The sequence below is a fragment of the Suillus subaureus genome, assembly GCF_016647635.1.
Source record: "Suillus subaureus strain MN1 chromosome Unknown BJ212scaffold_10, whole genome shotgun sequence".
NCBI lineage: Eukaryota > Fungi > Basidiomycota > Agaricomycetes > Boletales > Suillaceae > Suillus > Suillus subaureus.
The window spans coordinates 172,353-191,898 of record NW_024538566.1 but is presented as its reverse complement, the minus strand read 5'-3'; the positions used below and the strand labels follow the sequence as shown (position 1 = coordinate 191,898).

The 19,546-nt window shown below is 45.9% G+C and overlaps 6 protein-coding genes across 6 annotated transcripts; 3 read left to right on the top strand and 3 right to left on the bottom strand.

Moving 5' to 3' along the window:
* Nucleotides 1–942: 942 nt before the first annotated feature.
* Nucleotides 943–1,116, bottom strand: BJ212DRAFT_1200820 (uncharacterized protein; the record flags this gene model as incomplete). The annotated part of the gene is made up of 1 exon (XM_041329069.1): nt 943–1,116. A coding segment is annotated over one exon (174 nt), but the record flags the coding sequence as incomplete, so codon positions are not given.
* Nucleotides 1,117–2,276: 1,160 nt separating this feature from the next.
* On the top strand, nt 2,277–3,294 carry BJ212DRAFT_1479147 (uncharacterized protein; the record flags this gene model as incomplete). Its single annotated transcript, XM_041339821.1, has 4 exons — nt 2,277–2,494; nt 2,550–2,633; nt 2,764–2,882; nt 2,933–3,294. The coding sequence occupies 4 exons, from the start codon at nt 2,277–2,279 to the stop codon at nt 3,292–3,294; spliced, it is 783 nt and encodes a 260-aa protein (XP_041194694.1).
* A 2,937-nt stretch (nt 3,295–6,231) lies between these two features.
* Nucleotides 6,232–7,578, bottom strand: BJ212DRAFT_1586700 (uncharacterized protein; the record flags this gene model as incomplete). Its single annotated transcript, XM_041342391.1, has 5 exons — nt 6,232–6,431; nt 6,485–6,781; nt 7,133–7,288; nt 7,349–7,432; nt 7,482–7,578. 5 exons carry the CDS (start codon nt 7,576–7,578, stop codon nt 6,367–6,369), a joined length of 699 nt encoding a protein of 232 aa, XP_041194693.1. The 3' UTR covers nt 6,232–6,366.
* A 4,205-nt stretch (nt 7,579–11,783) lies between these two features.
* On the top strand, nt 11,784–12,330 carry BJ212DRAFT_1479144 (uncharacterized protein; the record flags this gene model as incomplete). The annotated part of the gene is made up of 2 exons (XM_041339820.1): nt 11,784–11,919; nt 12,032–12,330. The coding sequence occupies 2 exons, from the start codon at nt 11,784–11,786 to the stop codon at nt 12,328–12,330; spliced, it is 435 nt and encodes a 144-aa protein (XP_041194692.1).
* A 2,982-nt stretch (nt 12,331–15,312) lies between these two features.
* On the top strand, nt 15,313–16,158 carry BJ212DRAFT_1479143 (uncharacterized protein; the record flags this gene model as incomplete). The annotated part of the gene is made up of 4 exons (XM_041339819.1): nt 15,313–15,567; nt 15,619–15,810; nt 15,862–16,016; nt 16,068–16,158. 4 exons carry the CDS (start codon nt 15,313–15,315, stop codon nt 16,156–16,158), a joined length of 693 nt encoding a protein of 230 aa, XP_041194691.1.
* A 1,202-nt stretch (nt 16,159–17,360) lies between these two features.
* BJ212DRAFT_1479142 (uncharacterized protein) lies at nt 17,361–19,288 on the bottom strand (the record flags this gene model as incomplete). Its single annotated transcript, XM_041339818.1, has 9 exons — nt 17,361–17,433; nt 17,482–17,663; nt 17,721–17,867; nt 17,917–18,102; nt 18,167–18,204; nt 18,267–18,495; nt 18,674–18,721; nt 18,767–18,837; nt 18,940–19,288. The coding sequence occupies 9 exons, from the start codon at nt 19,286–19,288 to the stop codon at nt 17,361–17,363; spliced, it is 1,323 nt and encodes a 440-aa protein (XP_041194690.1).
* Between the last annotated feature and the right edge of the window lie 258 nt (nt 19,289–19,546).

Here is a 19,546-nt window from a genome sequence, read left to right as displayed (position 1 = left end):
CTTTCACCTTTCTGAAAATCTACCATTGAGTGAGGGACAAAGTAACCATGTCAAGCACAGGCAACTCCCCCAATACCTGTGAACTCCAGCTTGTGCCAAGCTGCATTTGCTTGATTCACCGCCCAGTGATTGTTGCAGCTCAATTTTTCCAATGTGTCAGCAGCCTCTGCAAGATGGGTTTTATACCTGTCCTTTCCTACCATGAATCCAAACCCATCGGAAAGCCACACTTCATCAAATGGCTTGATGGGATGCAGGTGTTTGGCTTTGAAATTTCCATCCATAACAAATGACTGGGCATATTTCCAGCTTGGAGTCATTATTATTGCTGAGGTGACTTCAGTGTTGAACTAGACTCACTCATCAAGTGATTAATCCCAGGCTGAGGACATGTGGGGCAAAACAATGCGAGATCTCCTGCATTTTGGTTATTGGAACAATGGCCAAATCCATGCCATTTCATGGCCTTCAACTGCCTCCACTGTTGAGCAACTCTCATGAGCTCTCTGTATCGGTCCTTGCCACATGCTTTGTCAATATAATGTCCTTCAGATATCAGAGATTTGGCATTACTGGAACAAGATGTGGAAACATGCTTGAGGTCATTTGCCAGAGCTTGCTGTAATAGTTCATTGCCGAGGTGCTGCATTCGAGGTTGTCTAATAGAAAATTATCGAGCACCCTGAAGGTGAACAAAGTCTTCAGCTTGTTAAATGATTCGGGAAAAAATCCATGTTAAAACATTTGAATGTCTGGACTCATGGCATTTGGACAATCACAGCATCGAACCTCAAGGTGATGAACTCTGGACTTGTCAATGATGACCATGGTGTTTTCCTTTGGCTGGAACTCAGGTCCTGACACAGATGGTCGATCTTCAGGCTTAAGCTGGTCTTTATGCTCATCTTCTTCAAACAAATCCCACCTATCTGTGAGGACCAGACATTGTTTGCCATCATGACCGAGGTATATGATGAGTCTGACATGAGTGAGACAACTCTGCTCGAAGAATTGACCATTCCATTGACTGATCCAGTGGAAAGGATTGCAATGATGTTGACTCCTGCAACAGCCAGTGCAATATTGTGGCTCCCAAAGACAATCTTGACATTTGTAGACCCCATCCTGGTTGCAGACAACGCATCTCCTATCTTCTGGTGGAGCTTCTCAATCCAGGAGGTGATGCAGATATGATTCCTGCCTTGGCAGCCATTGCCTGAGGTAGTCATTCTGACTCTGCATTTTTTGTGCTTAGCTATTGTTTGAATGACAATCCAACATTTTACATGAACTTGCCATGGTTTTTGGGAGTTGCAAAGGCTCAAATGAGCCTTGGTCATGCTCATAAGCATTGTCAGGAAAGTCTTCCCAAGGAGGTGGTGCCTCAACAGGCTGATGTGTTGGTGATTCTGGGGGAGAGTCATGCATGGACCTGTAGGCACGTTGTTTTGTGCTAGCAAGTGGGACCTTGACCCAAGTTTTCCTACCTTTGCTGCCCCTTGCTTCTACCCTGTGGGATTTTTGCAGTGGGGTGCATCTACCTATCTTCATCTTATTTTCTGATGTTGCAAGCAAAGCATTAGCTCAGGAAGGTTGAATGAATTGTTATTGCAATGTGATGTTATGCAGTCTTGATGCATCATTACAAATTCATTTCCACTAATGGCATTGCATCCAATATGGGTCAATTAACCAACTGTTAGGCTTTGCTCAAAGTTCGACTTGTCACCATTATTACTTCCACCTTGCTTATCCTCAGCCCATTCTGCAATCTCATTCACCATGGCAAGATCAGGTCACTCCACTCAGTTGACTTCTGGAAGACATAGGGCATGTCAACCACAGACACAGAAGCTCACGGAAAATGAAATTTCAGAGTTGAAGAACTGCCTTCCTGAGTGGACTTCAGCAAAAAGGAAAGAGAAGCAAGCAATTTTCACTGCCATAGTTAGGGCTGCCAGGTTATTTGCTCCTAAGGTCAACCAAGCACAATGGAAGAAGAGGAAGCAGGTGATTCATCCTCACTGTGTTGAAAAACTAAAATTTTAATATCTTATTCTTCCATCAATGCTCAGATATACAAGACTTGGTTGTTCAACAACAGGAAAAAGAAGGAAAGGAAGGACATGATAAAGTATGGGAGGAAATGGATGCCTAGGATGGTGATCTACCAGCAGAATTAGGAAGAGGTGCTAAAGAGGATTGAGGATGAGTCCAGGGCAAAGCCAGGAGGTCCCAGTATGTTCAAGCATTATCAGGTGGCTGTGAAGAGAGTCATGGCTGAATTGTCCAATGATGAGTTGGAGAAGGCAAAGGAAACAGCTGAAGAATGGTCCAACAACTTTCCTCCTCCCAAGATACAGGCACAAGTCGCTTGTAAGAAAGGACCTGCATATATGGAGTACTTTTCGAAGGAGATGTGGAGGCAATGCAGGATGAGAGTGTTTGTGATGTTGGCTTGGAAGAATGAACAGGGAGAGGTGCTGTTCAGGATGTAAGTGAATTGTGTCGGTCATTGCAGATCTTTGATCTCAATAGATGTCATGCAGGCACAATGATAATGAGGCATTAGGAGATGGGGACAGCTTCATGAAGACAAAGGACTGGGAGGACATTGAGCTGGTTTGGCAGGAGTATGTGCAGGAACAGTTCAGTGAGTGTTTGAACTCTGGCTACTAGAAGGAATTTGTTGATTGTTGTGATAATAGGTGCCGGGGCACAGGATGGAGGATGACAGATGAAGGGAGGTTGAAAAAGAATCAGAAAGCCTGCTTTCAAACTGGAAACTGATGGAGATGGGATGCCATTGCTTCCAGACATCACTGAAATGAAACTTGAGGAGAAGAAGGCCATAGTGAGGGCATTTCTTACATTGCACTATTGTGAGTCTATCATCGCAACAACCAAGAATTTGTTGAATGCATGGACACAGGGATCTGTTCTGGGAGTGACAAGGCAGTTGTGCCATGGAGCGCCATCATACAAAGTCAGGATGACTTTGTGGCAAGGAAGTATGTTCTGGTGGATGTGGACTTGAAGGAGCCTTCCAAGTTGCAAAATTGGGACACCATGGCCTTACTCAATTTCTGGCATGCTCAGCAGGAGAAAGGTGAAGGACCAATATTCCTGTTCAAAGCATGGATGTCATATCCCATATACCAGACATGGATCCCATCATATTCCCACGCTGTCCGGACCTATTTCTGGACCCTATATCCAACTCATTCCCAGATCCTCTTCCACCATGTGCTCTACACCTCAGCAGGATTAGCTCTGCTATGGAATTACCCCTGAGCTCCAGACCTCCGGATCTTTACTACTAGCCTGATCCATACTCCCCTATCCTGTCCACCTTATGCACATTCCATCCAGCAAGACATCCGGACTTTAGCTCCTCTCAGATTCTGGACTACATCCACCACCTCACATATCTCAGTCCTGTTTCCACCCTGCCTTCTGGATCCCCAGATCTCCAGACCTATTCCCACCCTCTGTCCAAGATCCTGCACCTATCCCCATTTAGGCATCTCCACCTTTCCAGTTCTCAGTTATCTCTGTTTCCGTCTTGCTGATTGATCCTTGTACTAGTTTCATCTCCAAGTTCATTTACTTATGTTCCATCTTACTTACCAATGTGTTTCCACATGCTTGTACATAGCCTCACTCTGTTGCTTACTGATCCTCTTGGATATCCTCTAGTATATAACCCCTGTACAACTCCTGTAGAGTCCTCAGTCTGAATATCATCTTAGATCTGTCCTCACCACCTTAGATCTGCCCAATCATCTTCCAGACTTCAGTCTGCCTGAGTCTTGTCCTTTTCCATAAGGCCTAGGGATGGATTCCCTAGGCCAGAATTCCAGACCTTCAGATTTGTCTCCTATGTCTCGGTCCCAAGTCTAGGGATTGCTCCCCTAGGCTTGAGTCTTGCCTTTCTGGCACTTACCCTCTCTCTGGACTTTGATCCACTTCCTGTCTCTCCGACTCTACCTAAGGGTAGTCTACCTCTGTTTGCTTCTACATTGGACTTCGTCCAATGTAGCCCCTATTCCTTCCGGACCTCCGGACCTCCTGTCTTCTGTACCTCCAGACCTCCTGTCCCTCATACCTCTGGGCATCCTGTCCTTCAGACATTCCATCCTCCTGACCCTTGGATATCCTGTCCTCCATACCTCCATGTCCTGTCCTGTGCACCTCCAGACATCTTGTCCTCTGGACCTTCAGTCCTCCTGTCCTCCATACTCTGGACCTCTGGACATCCTGTCCTCCTGTCCTCTGGACCTCCTATCCTGCCCTTCTGTCCTCCTGTCCTCCAGACCTCCGGAAGTCCTCTGGACTTCGTTGGACCATCATTGGTCTTCCTCTGAAATGAAGGGCACATACTCAGGTAAGGGGCACAGTGTACGAGCTGAGGCCAAGCCCCTCTGAGTCAGTCTCTCTCTCCCTTGAGCATGGTTCTTAACAATGGAAGAACAAAGATGGATACATGGTAGCATTGGTTGTGTCTGGGAATTTGCCTTCTCATCGGACTCGTAAAGTCAGAAAGCAGATGATCTGAAGGCCTTGGAATTCATCAACCGACACCAAGAGCGATCCCAGGAGTAATCCTGAGAGTGACTCTCATCACATGGAGGATGATGCTGATGATGATGTGGCTAATGGTAAATCCCCGCAAAAGAGACCCAGAAGAGAGCCAGGTCCTTTGACAGCACATGAAGGGACAGCAGTCCCACGTGCAATTCCAAAGCCTCACCTGGTCAAGCTGGCAAAAACTGGTGCACTGCTGACATCATGAATGGGCAACCTCCTGGCTAGGATGACTGACAGAGTCACTGGCAATGTTGAGGAAGATGTTGGAATGGAAGGAGGGCACATGTCTCCGGTGCCAAAAAACATGTGGGGAAAAAAACCGGTGATTGAGCCATTGGTGAGGACAACCCAGAGTAAATCAACTCAATAGCCATCAGACAATACCCCTCAAGTGACAAGAGCAAGGGGAAAGAAGTAATGGACTGATACTACACTGCCTGCCTTTATGTACATGTCAATGTTATTCAATCTTCATGGCTCAGGAGTTCCCAGGTGTCGAACACGGAAGGTTAAGTCTTGCTTTGGCTCACCGAGTCCCAAGTATCAAACACTGAAGTTCAATTCTCACTTTATGGAGGATAGCCGAGTCCTGAGTTCGATCTTTGAATCAAACTCGGGACTTGGTGATCCTCTGTACAGTGAGAATTGAACTTTGGTGTTCAACACTTGGGACTCGGTGAGCCAAAGCAAGACTTAAACTTCCATGTTCAACACCTGGGAACTCCTGAGCCTCTGGAACTCAATTGGAAATGGAAGAGGAATGCATTGCAAATTTGGTTGTTTACACGATGTGGGTATGTTAATAAAAATTCAGTTGTTTACATGTGATTTGACTACTATCAATCATTCAGTACTTTACATTTGAATCTGATCTTCAAACCAATTGATCAGTGAATCTACTACCTTGAGCATTTCAATGCTCATCCATTGGGCTCTTTGCAACCTCTGAAGGTCCACATCAGCTCTTCTGAGTTTGTTGGAAGTTTCTGCCCAAGCCATCTGGAAGGGTCACTCAGCCTTGAGTAGCAGTGGAATGGAAGGATCAGGAAGATTGTCATATCCCACAATCTGGACTCACATTCCATAATATTCCCACGCCTTCCGAGCCTACATCTGGACCCCATATCCAACTCATTGCCAGATCCCCTTCCACTGTGTGCTCCACACCTCAGTAGGATCAACTCCGCTCTGGATCCTCACTGCTAGCCTGATCCATACCACCCTATCCTGTCCACCCTATGCACACTCCATCCAGCAAGACATCCAGACTTCACCTCATCTCAGATTCAGGACTATATCCACCTCTTTGTATCCCAGTCCTGTATCCACCTCACCTTCCAGATCCTCAGATCTCTGGACCTCCAGATATCAATCATAACTATCTCCAGATGTATTCCTGCCCTCTGTCTGACATTCTGTGCCTATCCCCATTTAGACATCTCTGCCTTTCCAGTGTTCAGTTACCTCTTCTTCCATCTTGCTTATTGATCCTTGTATGAGTCTTCATCTCCAAGTTCATTTAGTTATGTTCCGTCTTACTTACTAATGTGTTTCCACATGCTTGTACATAGCTTTGCTCCTTTGCTTACTGATCCCCTCAGATAGTCTCCAGTATATAACCCCTGTAGATACTCCTGTAGTTTCCTCAGTTTGAATATCATCTTAGATCTTGTTCTACTTGCCCAATCCTCTCTTGGACTTTGGTCCACCTAAGTCTGTCCTATCCATCAGGCCTAGGGATTGATTCCCTAGGCCAGAGCTTTGCCTTTCTGGCACTTACCCTCTTTCCAGACTTAGGTCCAATCCCTGTCCCTCCGACTCTACCTTAGGGTAGTCTACCTCTGTTTGTTTCTACATCGGATGAAGTCCAATGTAGCCCCTATTCCTTCCATACCTTTGGACATCCTATCCTCCTGTCCTTCATACCTCTGGACATCCTGTCCTTCTGTCCTCCTGTCCTCCAGACCTTTGGACCTCCTATCCTTCCATCCTGTTTCCTGTAGAAGTATTACCTTGCAGTGGGAACTCTCCTGAGCACTTCCTGCATTCCTCTGGAACTCTCCCATGCTCCTCTGAATGTTTCCCACGCTCCTCCAGAAGTCCTCTAGCACTCCACCAGAATAGCCAGCCTTCAGAAGTCCTCTGGACTTCATCAGACCATCATCAGACCACATAAAATGAAGGGCACATACTTGGGTAAGGGGCACAGCGTATGAGCTGAGGCCAAGCCCCTCTGAGTCAGTCTCTCTCTCCTTTGAGCAACATGGTTCTTAACAAAGATCCCCATTATGGTGTTTGTAATCACCAAGTCAATCTTGAACAGATTGCACTTGCAGAAAAATTAGCACAAAGATAAATGATCTGCTTTGTCAGATACTCACACCCAGTGTGTTCATATGACCCAAATGGTCAGAACTTCCAGGCCATCGAACATAAATCTTTGTTAGTGAGCTCCAGCTGCTCTGAATGAAATTTGTTAGAGGTGTCATCCACTTGGGAGATACAATAAGTATCTATAATCCTCTGGAATGAATGGACTCACATGACATAGATGCTTCTGATGCGGCCAGAACATCAATCTTAGGATCAGCAGAATCCAGCAACTCATCCACATCAATAATATCATCCTCAGGCCCAAGGTACAAGTCTGGATCAATGAGGAAACCTGGATGATCAGCTTGAGCCAGAGGTGATTGATCTGCAAGGGTTTAGTGAGCATGCATGGTGATCCTCAATCCTAATGAATGGATAAACTCACTGGGTATTGCAGCCAAGACATCCGGTGATCTGGATGACAGAGAATCATATTCTATGTCATCATCTGGCCCTAGGTATAGATCATCTAAGGGATACCCGTTAAATAGATAAGGCATGATAAAAATACAACACACCTAGTGATGCCCAGGACACAGTGGACTCATCCACATCCATTGAATTGTAGTTGGTCACCAGAGGGTCATTGAATTGAATGGCTGACTGTGGACTCATGTTGTGTGGGGAACTCACTGATTTGTTGACTGATAATTGAAAAAACTTCGAAGTTCAACACAAAACCGGTGATTGCTGGAAGTTGAACCAGGACCAAACAAAGACAAACAATCAACAATTTTATCAATCATCCATCAAATGTGTTGTTTCTTTTGAAACTTCATCCTTGCGATAACAGATTTCAACCTGATTTCAAGATCTTTAAATCTCTCAACTCAATCATCATGTCCACTCCAGTTGACAACTCTTTGACCAGTCTCAAGGCATCCACTGCCCAGATCATGGCCATCATCAGTGGCGCCTGGCAGATTCCCCTGGGTAATGGCCACTTTTCTCTGACAACACAGGTCAGTTCACTTGTGGTATGTAGCTTTCTTTTTTTTCTTTTTCTCTCTCTAACATCCAGGCAGGCTCAAGTGATCAAGGATTATGGGTCTGGACCCCTGCCCAGCATCATGCTTTCATGCTCCAAGGAGCTATTGCATGTCCAGGGCATGACTCCCCAGGTCTGGCCCAACTGGCACAACATCAGGTATTGTTAAGAACCATGTTGCTCAAGGGGGAGAGAGACTGACTCAGAGGGGCTTGGCCTCAGCTCATACGCTGTGCCCCTTACCCGAGTATGTGCCCTTCATTTCAGATGAGGTCCGATGATGGTCCGACGAAGTCCGGAGGACTTCCGGAGGCTGGCTACTCTGCTAGAGAGCACTAGAGGACTTCTGGAGGAGCGCAGGAAACATCTGGAGGAGCGTGGGAGAGTTCTGGAGGAATGCAGGAAGTGCTCAGGAGAGTTCCCACTGCAAGGTAATACTTCTACAGGAAACAGGATGGAAGGATAGGAGGTTTGAGGGTCTGGAGGACAGGAGGACAGGAGGGCAGGATGATGGAGGACAGAAGGACAGGATGTCTGAGGGTTAGGAGGGCAGAACGTCTGAAGGTACAGAGGGCGGAACGTCCAAAGGACAGGATGCCCAGAGGTACGAGAGACAGGAGGTCCGGAGGTCCGGAAGGAATAGGGGCTACATTGGACGAAGTCTGATGTAGAAGCAAACAGAGGTAGACTACCTGAAGGTAGAGTCGGAGAGACAGGAAGTGGACCAAGGTCTGGAATGAGGGAAAGTGCCGGAAAGGTGGAGCTCCAGCCTAGGGAATCAATCCCTAGGCCTGATGGGTAGGACAGACTTAGCTGGACCAAAGTCTGAGAGAGGATTGAGCAAGTCTAAGTTGATATTCAAACTGAGGAACTACAGGAGTATCTACAGGGGTTATATACTGGAGAATATCTGAGGGGATCAATAAGCAAAGGAGCAGGGCTATGTACGAGCATGTGGAAACACATTAGTAAGTAAGACGGAACATAAGTAAATGAACTCGGAGATGAAGACTCGTACAAGGACCAATAAGCAAGATGGAAGAAGAGGTAACCGAAAGCTGGAAAGGTAGAGATGCCTAAATGGAGATAGGTGCAGGATCTCGGACAGAGGGTGGGAATAGGTCCAGCATTAATATCCAGAGGTCCGGAGATCTGGGGATCCGGAAGACAAGGTGGATACAGGACCGGAATACAAGAAGGTGGATATAGTCCAGAATCCGAGATGAGGTGAAGTCTGGATGTCTTGCTAGATGGAGTGTGCATAGGATGGATGGGACAGGGGGGTATGGATCAGGCTAGCAGTGGAGATCCGATGGTCCGGAGCTCAGGGGTAAATCCAGAGCGTAGTCGATCCTGCTGAGGTGTGGAGCACAGTGGAAGGGGATCTGGGAATGAGCTGGATATGAAGTGGGGTCTGGATGTAGGCTCAGAAGGCGTGGGCATATGATGGAACATGGGTCTGGATTGTGGGATATGACAGGTATGATGATCCCTGTCTCTTGACACACATCTGGTGCACCAAGCTCCTTGCCTGGGAGGCCTTAGGTGACCATACCTTTGATCTCCCAGTTGCTGCTCCTCCCTCCACAGGTCCAATTCCAGTGGGCCTTCCCTCCCCACCCATCTGTGCTGGCAATGTCACTGGTCCCTCCACTGGCACCACCACCAAGTTCCAGGACAAGGGGAAAGGTAAGGCTGTTGATGCTAACCTGGAGCCCAAGGCAGAAGGGAGCCAGAAGAGGAAGTCTCCCATGGTTTTGGGACTCTCCTCCTAACTACCAAAGTCTGCAATGAAGACTTGAAGCATGCGAAGTCCTCTCACTGGGTGATGTCCAAGCCCCTAGTGGACTCGGAAGATAAGGAAGATGTGGGTATTCAGGTATGTCGTCTGGTTCATCTTTGACTTGGCTCACATTTTCTTGTAGCCATTTCCAGGTGGAGTGCCAGACGTTGTCCTTCCCTGGCTCTCCAATTCACCTAGATCACCCTGGGTTCCAACCAAAAAGCCCTTTGGCCCTGCTACAGTAAGTCACATTTATGTGTCCAGGACTCAGGTGTATGCTCACAATGTACCAGGTGATTGCTGGCAGTCACCTGGCAGTCATCGAGCCCTCCCAGCTGACTCCCGAAAGCCCAGTGGAGGCCCCCCCAGTCATTGATGGAGGTGATATTCTCATTCCTGGACCAGTGAGTACTTTGATTTATTTGACAAGCATCCATTCACTAACACAACCCACAGAACAACCCATGCCAGGTTTGCACCAAGCTAAAGTGGCCCTGTGCAACTCAGTTGGACAAGAGGACCGGGAATCCGTGTATGATGTGTGTCTGCTGCACAACAAAGAAGGTCAAGTGCATCCCAGCAACTATGGGTACCCTGCCAAAACATGTTTGTGGTTCCTCTACCACCCAGAACACAAGGTCCAGGACACCCTCCAAGGCTCCCTCCAAAGCTCCCCCTGCCTCCCAATCCAAGGCCTGGACTCACAATCAGTCTTGTGGCAAGTCTGGAACTCCGGGTGTCACAGCTGTGACAACCCCCAAGACCCAGGCATGTGGTCGCAGCAAGACCATCACTGCCATCAAGGCACCTGCACCTGCACCAGCTTGTAAGTCACCCAAGTTTTGTTTCATCACCATCTGACCTTAATTTTCCCTTGTAGCACTTCTGTCTTCAAGTTTGGCAGTCCCTGCTGCAGCACTCAATGTGCCCATGCCAGATCTCCATGCCATGGCAATTGCGATTTGGGATGGTGCAGCTCTGTCATATCCCATATACCAGACATAGATCCCATCATATTCCCACGCTTTCCGGACCTGTTTCCGGACCCCATATCCAACTCATTCCTGGATCCCCTATCCTGTCCACCCTACGCACATTCCATCCAGCAAGACATCCGGACTTTACCTCCTCTCAGATTCTGGACTACATCCACCACCTCACATATCTCAGTCCTGTTTCTGCCCTGCCTTCCAGATCCCCAGATCTCTGGACCTATTCCTGCCCTCCGTCTGAGATCCTGTGCCTATCCCCATTTAGGCATCTCCACCTTTCTGGTTCTCGGTTATCTCTGTTTCTGTCTTGCTGATTGATCCTTGTACTAGTTTCATCTCCGAGTTCATTTACTTATGTTCCGTCTTACTTACTAATGTGTTTCCGCATGCTCATACATAGCCTTACTCCTTTGCTTACTGATCCTCTCAGATAGCCTCTAGTATATAACCCCTGTACAACTACAGTAGAGTCCTCAGTCTGAATATCATCTTAGATCCTGTTCTACTTGCCAATCATCTTCTGGACTTCAGTCCATCTGAGTCTCGTCCTTTTCCATAAGGCCTGGGGAAGGATTCCCTAGGCCGGAATTCCGGACCTTCGGATTTGTCCCCTATGTCTCTGTCCCAAGTCTAGGGATTGCTTCCCTAGGCTGGAGTCTTGCCTTTCTGGCACTTACCCTCTTTCCAGACTTAGGTCCACTTCCTGTCCCTCCGACTCTACCTTAGGGTAGTCTACCTCTGTTTGCTTCTACATCGGACTTTGTCTGATGTAGCCCCTATTCCTTCTGGACCTCCGGACCTCCTGTCCTCTGTACCTCTGGATGTCCTGTCCCTCATACCTCTGGGTATCCTGTCCTTCGGACATTCTGCCCTCCATACCTCTGGGCATTCTGCCCTCCATACCTCCGGACCTCCTGTCCTCCATACTCCAGACCTCCAGACATCCTGTCCTCCTGTCCTCTGGACCTCCTATCCTTCCATCCTGTTTTCCTGTAGAAGTATTACCTTGCAGTGGGAACTTTCCTGAGCATTTCCTGCATCCCTCCGGAACTCTCCCATGCTCCTCTGGACGTTTCACATGCTCCTCCGGAAGTCCTCCCACACTCTCCACCAGAGTAGCCAGCCTCTGGAAGTCCTCCAGACTTTGTTGGACCATCATCGGACTTCCTCTGAAATGAAGTGCACATACTCAGGTAAGGGGCACAGTGTACGAGCTGAGGCCAAGCCCCTCTGAGTCAGTCTCTCTCTCCTTTGAGCATGGTTCTTAACAAGCTCGAATCACTATTCTCAAGGCTTGTGTGGCAGAGCAGGATGGTAAGATTGATACCCTGCAATGCCTCCATGAAGGCCTTAGGCGCGAAATTGTTGACCGGCACCCTGCATTCCCACTTCCTGAACCTCCAGCCAATGTAACATCCTTGTTGCTTGATCAATCTGTCCCCCCATCCATGTCACCATCTGCATCTGCACTCCCTCCTCTCATTGATCTCTCAATTGGAGAGATGACAACCACACCCCTGAAATCTGAGGATGCCTCTGCCATTGAGGGCCTCCTGTTTGAGTACAACCAGTGTGACAATCATACCAGTGCTAGGCGCATATGAGTGTCATAGGCATATTTTGCCTTGTCCAGAGGAAAAGAGTAAGGCGCTAGTCACCAGCACTATTCAGCTCCCAAGCTATCCACTTTGGAACCACTTTTCTCCCATAGTGTGCTACTCGGTCCGACACCTAGGTATTCCGTCCTCCCATGTCCTGCCTATGTCCACCTACCTCTGCTGGTGCGTTATTTTTCCTTAAATGTCACTACTCATCAGTCACAGGTCTTATTACATGTGTCCTTGTGTCCCGCAGCACTGCATGTTTTATTACCTGTCGCTACATCATGCCCTCGCCAGTGTTGCTACTATACTCACCTACGCAATCCCGAACCCCTATGCAGTATGATAAAATGACCCGTCCTACATACAGTACAGTACTTCCCTTCTCTGGACCTTTACTGGTGTAGGCATCACTTTAGTTGCTATATCCTAGTTTTAGTGCAATCGATTCCGCTCTTGCCAAACTCTTTGATCACATGTCACTTGACTTGTTTTAAGTGCGCGTCACTAAAGTTCCCTCTTAGAAAGTTTGACTTTCACAGCATCAGGGTCACTATCAGGCATTCCACTTGCACTGTCTTACCTTACTCCTCATTTTTGCTCCCCTTGATTTCTTCTTGCTGTCGCTAGTTGGGCATCGCATAGCGCTATCGCATAAAACAACTTGCATAGTGCCCCTCACTTATATGCACATTTCTCTTGTCGAAACCCGCTAGTCGCTAGTTGCTGATCACTATAGTGCTATTCATCGTTTTTTTTTCTTTTTGGTCTTAGGTTGCTATAGGTTATTAGTCCTTCGCGCTATCACTCCCCTTGCATATTAGTAGGGAGTTGCTTCATTAGCAGTCCTCTTGGGTCAAATACTACACTCACACCTATTTGGATAAGTAGTGCTAGTTTCTAGCAAGCCTAGTCGCTATTTCTCTTTCACACCGGGTTGTTCAACCAGAGGTTCCAGATATGTCCAGCGAAAATGTGGACCCAGGTGATCCGGGCAAGCTGGTCCCAGAATATGATTCTTCCAATGACATGGATGTTAAGGTGAAGGTTGAAGTGTCTTCTGAGGAGGTTGACATGGCTACATAATTGCATAGTAATAGACATATATACAAGTTTTTCAATGAATGTTACCTCTGCCAGTCCATGTATTCAATCACCAAGTCTCAAGAACTGAGTACCAAAACCTGAAAGTTAGAAACAAACATCAAAACTCAAAACCCAACAGTCATCACAATGTATGAGTTTCAAGTTTTGAGTCTCAAATCACTGAGTCCCAAGTCCCAAAACCCAAACATTGAACCCCTTATATCAAACCCCAAAACTCGAAACTCGTCAAAATGTATGAGTTTTGAGGTTTGAGTGTCAATTTGTAAACTCAAAACTCATACATTTTGATGAGTTTTGAGTTTTGGGTTTTGGGGTTTGATATAAGGGGTTTGATGTTCAGGTTTTGGGACTTGGGACTCAGTGATTCGAGACTCAAAACTTGAAACTCATACATTGTGACGACTGTTGGGTTTCGAGTCCTGAGTCCTGAACATTGAAACCCGACACCTGAAACTTGAAGGTGGTACCAATATCTGAATTTTGAGTTTTGAGACTTGAATCACCGAGTCCCAAAACTTGAAAGTCGTACCAATATCTGAACTTTGAGTTTTGAGTTTTGAGTTTCAAGACTCGAATCACCAAGTCCTGAAACCTGACACCTGACACCTGAAACTCAACAGTTGTAAAAATGTATGAGTTTCAAGTCTCAATTTTCAAACTTGAAACTCGAACATACATTTTTACAACTTTCAAGTTTCAGGTGTTGGGTTTCAGGACTTGGTGATTCGAGTCTCAAAATTCAACACTCGAAATTCAGATATTGGTATGACTTTCCAGTTTTGGGTGTCGGGTTTTGATGTTCAGGTTTCAGGTTTTGGGACCCGGTGATTTGAGTCTTGAAACTTGAAACTCAAAATTCAGATATTGGTACAACTTTCAAGTTTTGGGTGTTGGGTTTCAATGTTCAGGACTTGGTGATTTGAGTCTCAAAACTCAAAACTTGAAACTCAAAATTCAGATATTGGTATGACTTTTGAGTATCAAATCACCAAGTCCTGAAGTCCAAGTACCGACACAACTTTGGGTGTTGGCATTTGGTATTCGGGACTCAGTGATTCAAGACTGGAAACTCAACAGTCATCAAAATGTTTGAGTTTTGAGTTTTGATGTTGGTGTTTTGAAGTTTTGGGTTTTGGGTTTTGATGTTTGGGGTTCAATGTTTGGGTTTCAGTACTCACTGTGTTGACTTTGATCAACATTGACAGGATCTGAGTCTGAATGTCATTGATGACTCAGATAAAAACTAGTGCAACAGCATTGCTCATATGTCCATATAGTATACCAATACCTCAGCTCATACATCTAAATGATATGTATCTGGGCCCACCCATTTATATGACATCCCCCTCTGTTGGCCCACCCATCTATTTAATATACCCTATGTCGGCCCACCTGTCTATCTAATATACCCCCACCTCAGCCCACCCATTTATATGACATCCCCCTCCGTCAGCCCACCCATATATATAATACATATTTCCCCGCCCCATCGGCCCACCCGTCTATATAATAATATCTACCATACATCTCTCTTCAGCCCAGCTGTCTATAATATATGTCTATCCTACTCTACATATTGCCCAGATGGGCCCACCCATCTCCATTGGTAATAATATTTCTTCTGGCCCATCTGCCATCATTGAGGATATTTATAACATCGGCATAGATGGGCCCACCTGTCAACATCGAGGATATACATAACATCGGCCCATAGTCCACTGACCCGTATAATATGGAGTTTGTCACTGAAGGGGCTCTGGCAGGGGGCTGATAGTGCTCAAGGGGATGATACCTTGAAGCTCAAGGCCCTTGTTGCCAAATGGGTCAATCGCGAATTCAAGCCCAACCCCCCGATCAACACTGACGATAAGCATTCCCATGGATTCACCAATGATGCATGCAGCAAGCTACTATGCCCAGCCGAGCTTGATTGGAGCAACCCCATATAAGTTGTGCACTTTGATTTTTAAGAACAAACACTCACTATGCACTAGCATAAGGGCTGGGATTCGGGATCGCTTGGAGGGCCATATTGTGACTGAACTCTCTTTTCTGGCTTTCTTGTATAATAAGTACACTACCAATCTGGATGACCTAGAGGAAGGTCTTTTCAAAGGCAAAGTTCTTCTTCAGGTCTGTCGCACTTGAGTAGCTCAACCATCATGATCTTACTGGTTCTTTCAGGTGTACAAAGCCATGTTTACATCACCTTCCTCAGCAAAGGATGTTGAAGGGGATGGTGATGGTATAGATGTCATCCAGAATAATAGACATGCCAAGAGGTCTGCCTTTGGAGTCAAAGTCAAGAAGCATGTTGTGCAGATCATCAAGATGAGAAAAGTTACTCTGCACTCGATCACATACATTGCTTGTCAAGTAAGTATTATGGTTCTGCCAGTCTGATGATAGATGACGACCACATGACAGGTTCAATTTGCGCTTTCGTCTATCACATTGTGGTGCTCTGTTGATGGTGACTTTGATTATGAACAATTCTGGCAGATCATCATAGACTTCTTTGAAAGGGCTCCTGGTCGAGCAGCACAGCGTAGAGTCAATGTTCTTCTTGAATGGTGGACTAGGTGCATAGTGTAGACTCCCCACTGCAAGCCTCACCTGAAATTATTATTCAGAAAGGTTTTTGGACAGAATGACTGCAATAACCTCACCAACATGGCAAAGGCCAACATGTCTGTCAATGCTCTTGCAAGGCAGAGGGAATAACATGATGATGCTACTTTTGATTCACCCTAGGGCTTGGCTAGCTACATACATTTCTTTATTTTGAATTTTAATGACATGGTTGGATAATTATTCAATTGGTGTGAAATGTGAATTTAAATGCCACCATTCTGGAAATGCATCTGGACCATGGCTACGTACCCCAGAATATAAGTCTTCACACTAATGGCATAATTCATGCTGTATGTGCATACATCTGCTTGTGTTTTATAGGCTGATTCTAGGACATACAACAATACCATGGCCATCCCTGAATTCTCTGGTATTTGTGTGAATGTTACAATTGAAGCTATAGCTCTGCAAGATGAACATGATTGATGATAATCGAGATAGTCAAGTTATAATATTTACCTTAGACTTTCTGTAACATTCCATTCTGATTTAGAGAACTCATTGCAAATACACGATCTTGCACAATGTCAGGATAGTTGTGAATGCAAGAAGCTAAAACACAGAGGTCCAAGTGCCTGCAGAAAGAATTCTTCCTTGCAGTAGGTAAAGATGCGATTGTCTTGATGCATGGCACAATATGAACTATGTTTCATTGTTGCACAAGGCTACAACCTCCTGCGACAGTATGCAAAGCGGAATACAATTGCGGGTGATAAGATAAACACATGGGAGGTGACAATAAATGACAAATAAGTCAAAACAAGTGCCTTATTTGTGAGGATTGAAAAACAGGAAAAATCCCATCAACCTATGCTTGCATCAAATATTGCTGAAGCAAAATATAACCACAACATTTGGCAGAAAATAGCACAATGTTCATCAGTAAACTATAATTGTCTGTACAGCGCTGCACAGCACTGTACAGTATCCCAGCCATATAGCTTGGTCCCTGCTACCTAGCTTACTACAGTAGCAGACCTTTTTGTCAATCCCTGTACAGATGTCCACAGATGCACCCAGTGAGCACTAAATAGTGTTGGTTTCCTCTGTCTATGGCTGTACAGACACTCACAGACCACTCAAAAAAATGAGAGTTGTGCAGACATTGCTCATTGTACACCTTATTCACTCAATACAATAGCATAGCCACAAATGACATATATTGAAGCGCCTCATCATGCTTGGATCAGGGAAACACAAAAGCACATAAAAGTAGTAGCAAATGACAAATTAAAAGTAATGTGACTGCGGGGTAAGTGAAGGCCTGCAATTCAGGTGCGGAATACAAAGGTTCAGTCCAGAATAACCTGGAGGTGGTCATGTCTCACCTCCATAGCACCGCCATTGAGCTTGAGATTTTCAGCCCTGTGTGAATGAAATCAGTTGAGAGTTTTTCACATGAAAAGAACTTACCATCCAGCTTCAGCCCATTCTCGAAGTTGTGCCATCAATCTAGGGCCGAAATATTTGTCCTGGAGGGTATGTTTGATGATTTCAAGCATTTTGCGGTAGATGGGCAAGTATTCCTTCAAGGAGAAATTTGGATAAGATTTACCACTACTATTCTTCTCAAGACCATCAAAGATGCAGTGGAACTATAGAAAGAAAAATCAGTACATAAGCATGACATCAAGGGGAGGAGAACACGTCACCACTGTGGCAACTAAGGCTAAGCATGATATAGGCAGTTGTGTGCGAAATTGATCTGGCTGCCTCCATGCAATCCAGTAAGGCCCTGTGTAAAAAAAGGCAATGGAGGTATCACGGAGGGCAGGATTAGTGAAATTCCTCATTCTCCCCTGTTGATCTTGCCATGAGTATGGGCATGATTAGTGCAAGGTCACTTACATTCTCATCTATTCCAAACTGTAAATACAAGCCACCCTGAAGTAAATCTTTTGCAGCATTTTCAACCCAAGTTGCACATTGCTGAGGAGGAACCAAAGGTGGAGGCAAAAGTGGGTATGATAGTGGTGTGATGCTTATTGCAGTTTTCTTCAGATCAGACCACCAAGTCAAAAGGTTGTCATACAACTGTAATACAAATGTAAGATGCATCAACAAGGCATTATGAATGTAAGTAAAAAAAAACACACACCAATTGTGTCATGTTATATTGCTGCTCTGGCCAGACCCCTGTGTTGCGATATGAAACAGATCAGTTCAGGAAATTAGTTTGGGAACAAACAAGTATGTACCAGCTTTGAACTGTCTACCATTCTTGTCCCATGCGACCAAAACTGAAAGTAGAACCTCGGAGATGGTTCCCAGCATCTCCTTGACTAAAGGTGGGAATGGGTTCTCCAGGGCATGCTGCCTGCGACACTCTCCTTTGGCCTCCTTGAGAAAACTTTTCCAGTGCGGTCCATACCAAGCCAGTTGATCAGGCCTTGGCCCATCAGATCCCTTGGATTTTTTGGCTTTTGACTAATGCTGAACTTGATTGACAGACTCCACCACTTGATTCAAGAGCTGGAGCATTTCAGGGTTGGGAAGGCAAGGCTGACCATTTTTCTGATGGTGGCACTTCAATACATTGTCAGCCTTTGAGGTGATAGCCTTCAAAATTTCATGAGCCTCATCTAAGATAGAGTTACTCTCTCACCTGAGTATCTGACTGTTCCTGCTGCACTCCTGGTAAGGTGTTCAGAGGCTTAAAAACTGTGAGCATGATGCAGACAAATAATGAAAATAATACCTGGTTGCTGTTGTTGAGATGCATCCAGGCAGAGTCATCATCTTCATCATGTGAGTATTGAAATTCAAACTCTGGTGTCAGAGGGTGAGCAACTCAAGCCTGAGTAGGGAGTGCTTCAGCCAAAAATCCTGTAAATCAAGTCAGTGAGGGTACTCCTAACATGAAATTCTTACCTGGATGTCCCTTCTGCCATTGGTGAGCTTCCCCCCAACCAAACTGGGATTTGTTATTCTCTCCTTTGTCTCCTTCATCCTCATCCTCTTTGTCATTGTCTTTGTCAATGTCAGTGCCGGTGCTGCTACTGCTAGATTCACTGTCCTCTGGATCAGATCCTACCAGCCTTGCATGAAGTCCTTGCCTAGCAACATCACCCCCCTCACACAGGGCTGGATCTATGTTGCATTCTGAGATGGTAGCAGTTGGTGGAGGTTGTGAACTGCAGGCATGATCAGCAAAAATATTCTGATTGTGCTGTAGGGATTTCATATTCTGTGGGCTTGTATAGGCAGTGTTAAGAACCATGCTCAAAGGGGAGAGAGACTGACTCAGAGGGGCTTGGCCTCAGCTCGTATGCTGTGCCCCTTACCTGAGTATGTGCCCTTCATTTCAGAGGAAGTCCGATGATGGTCCAACAAAGTCCAGAGGACTTCTGGAGGCTGGCTACTCTGGTGGAGAGTGTGGGAGGACTTCCAGAGGAGCGTGGGAAATGTCCAGAAGAGCGTGGGAGAGTTCCCACTGCAAGGTAATACTTCTACAGGAAAACAGGATAGGAGGTCCAGA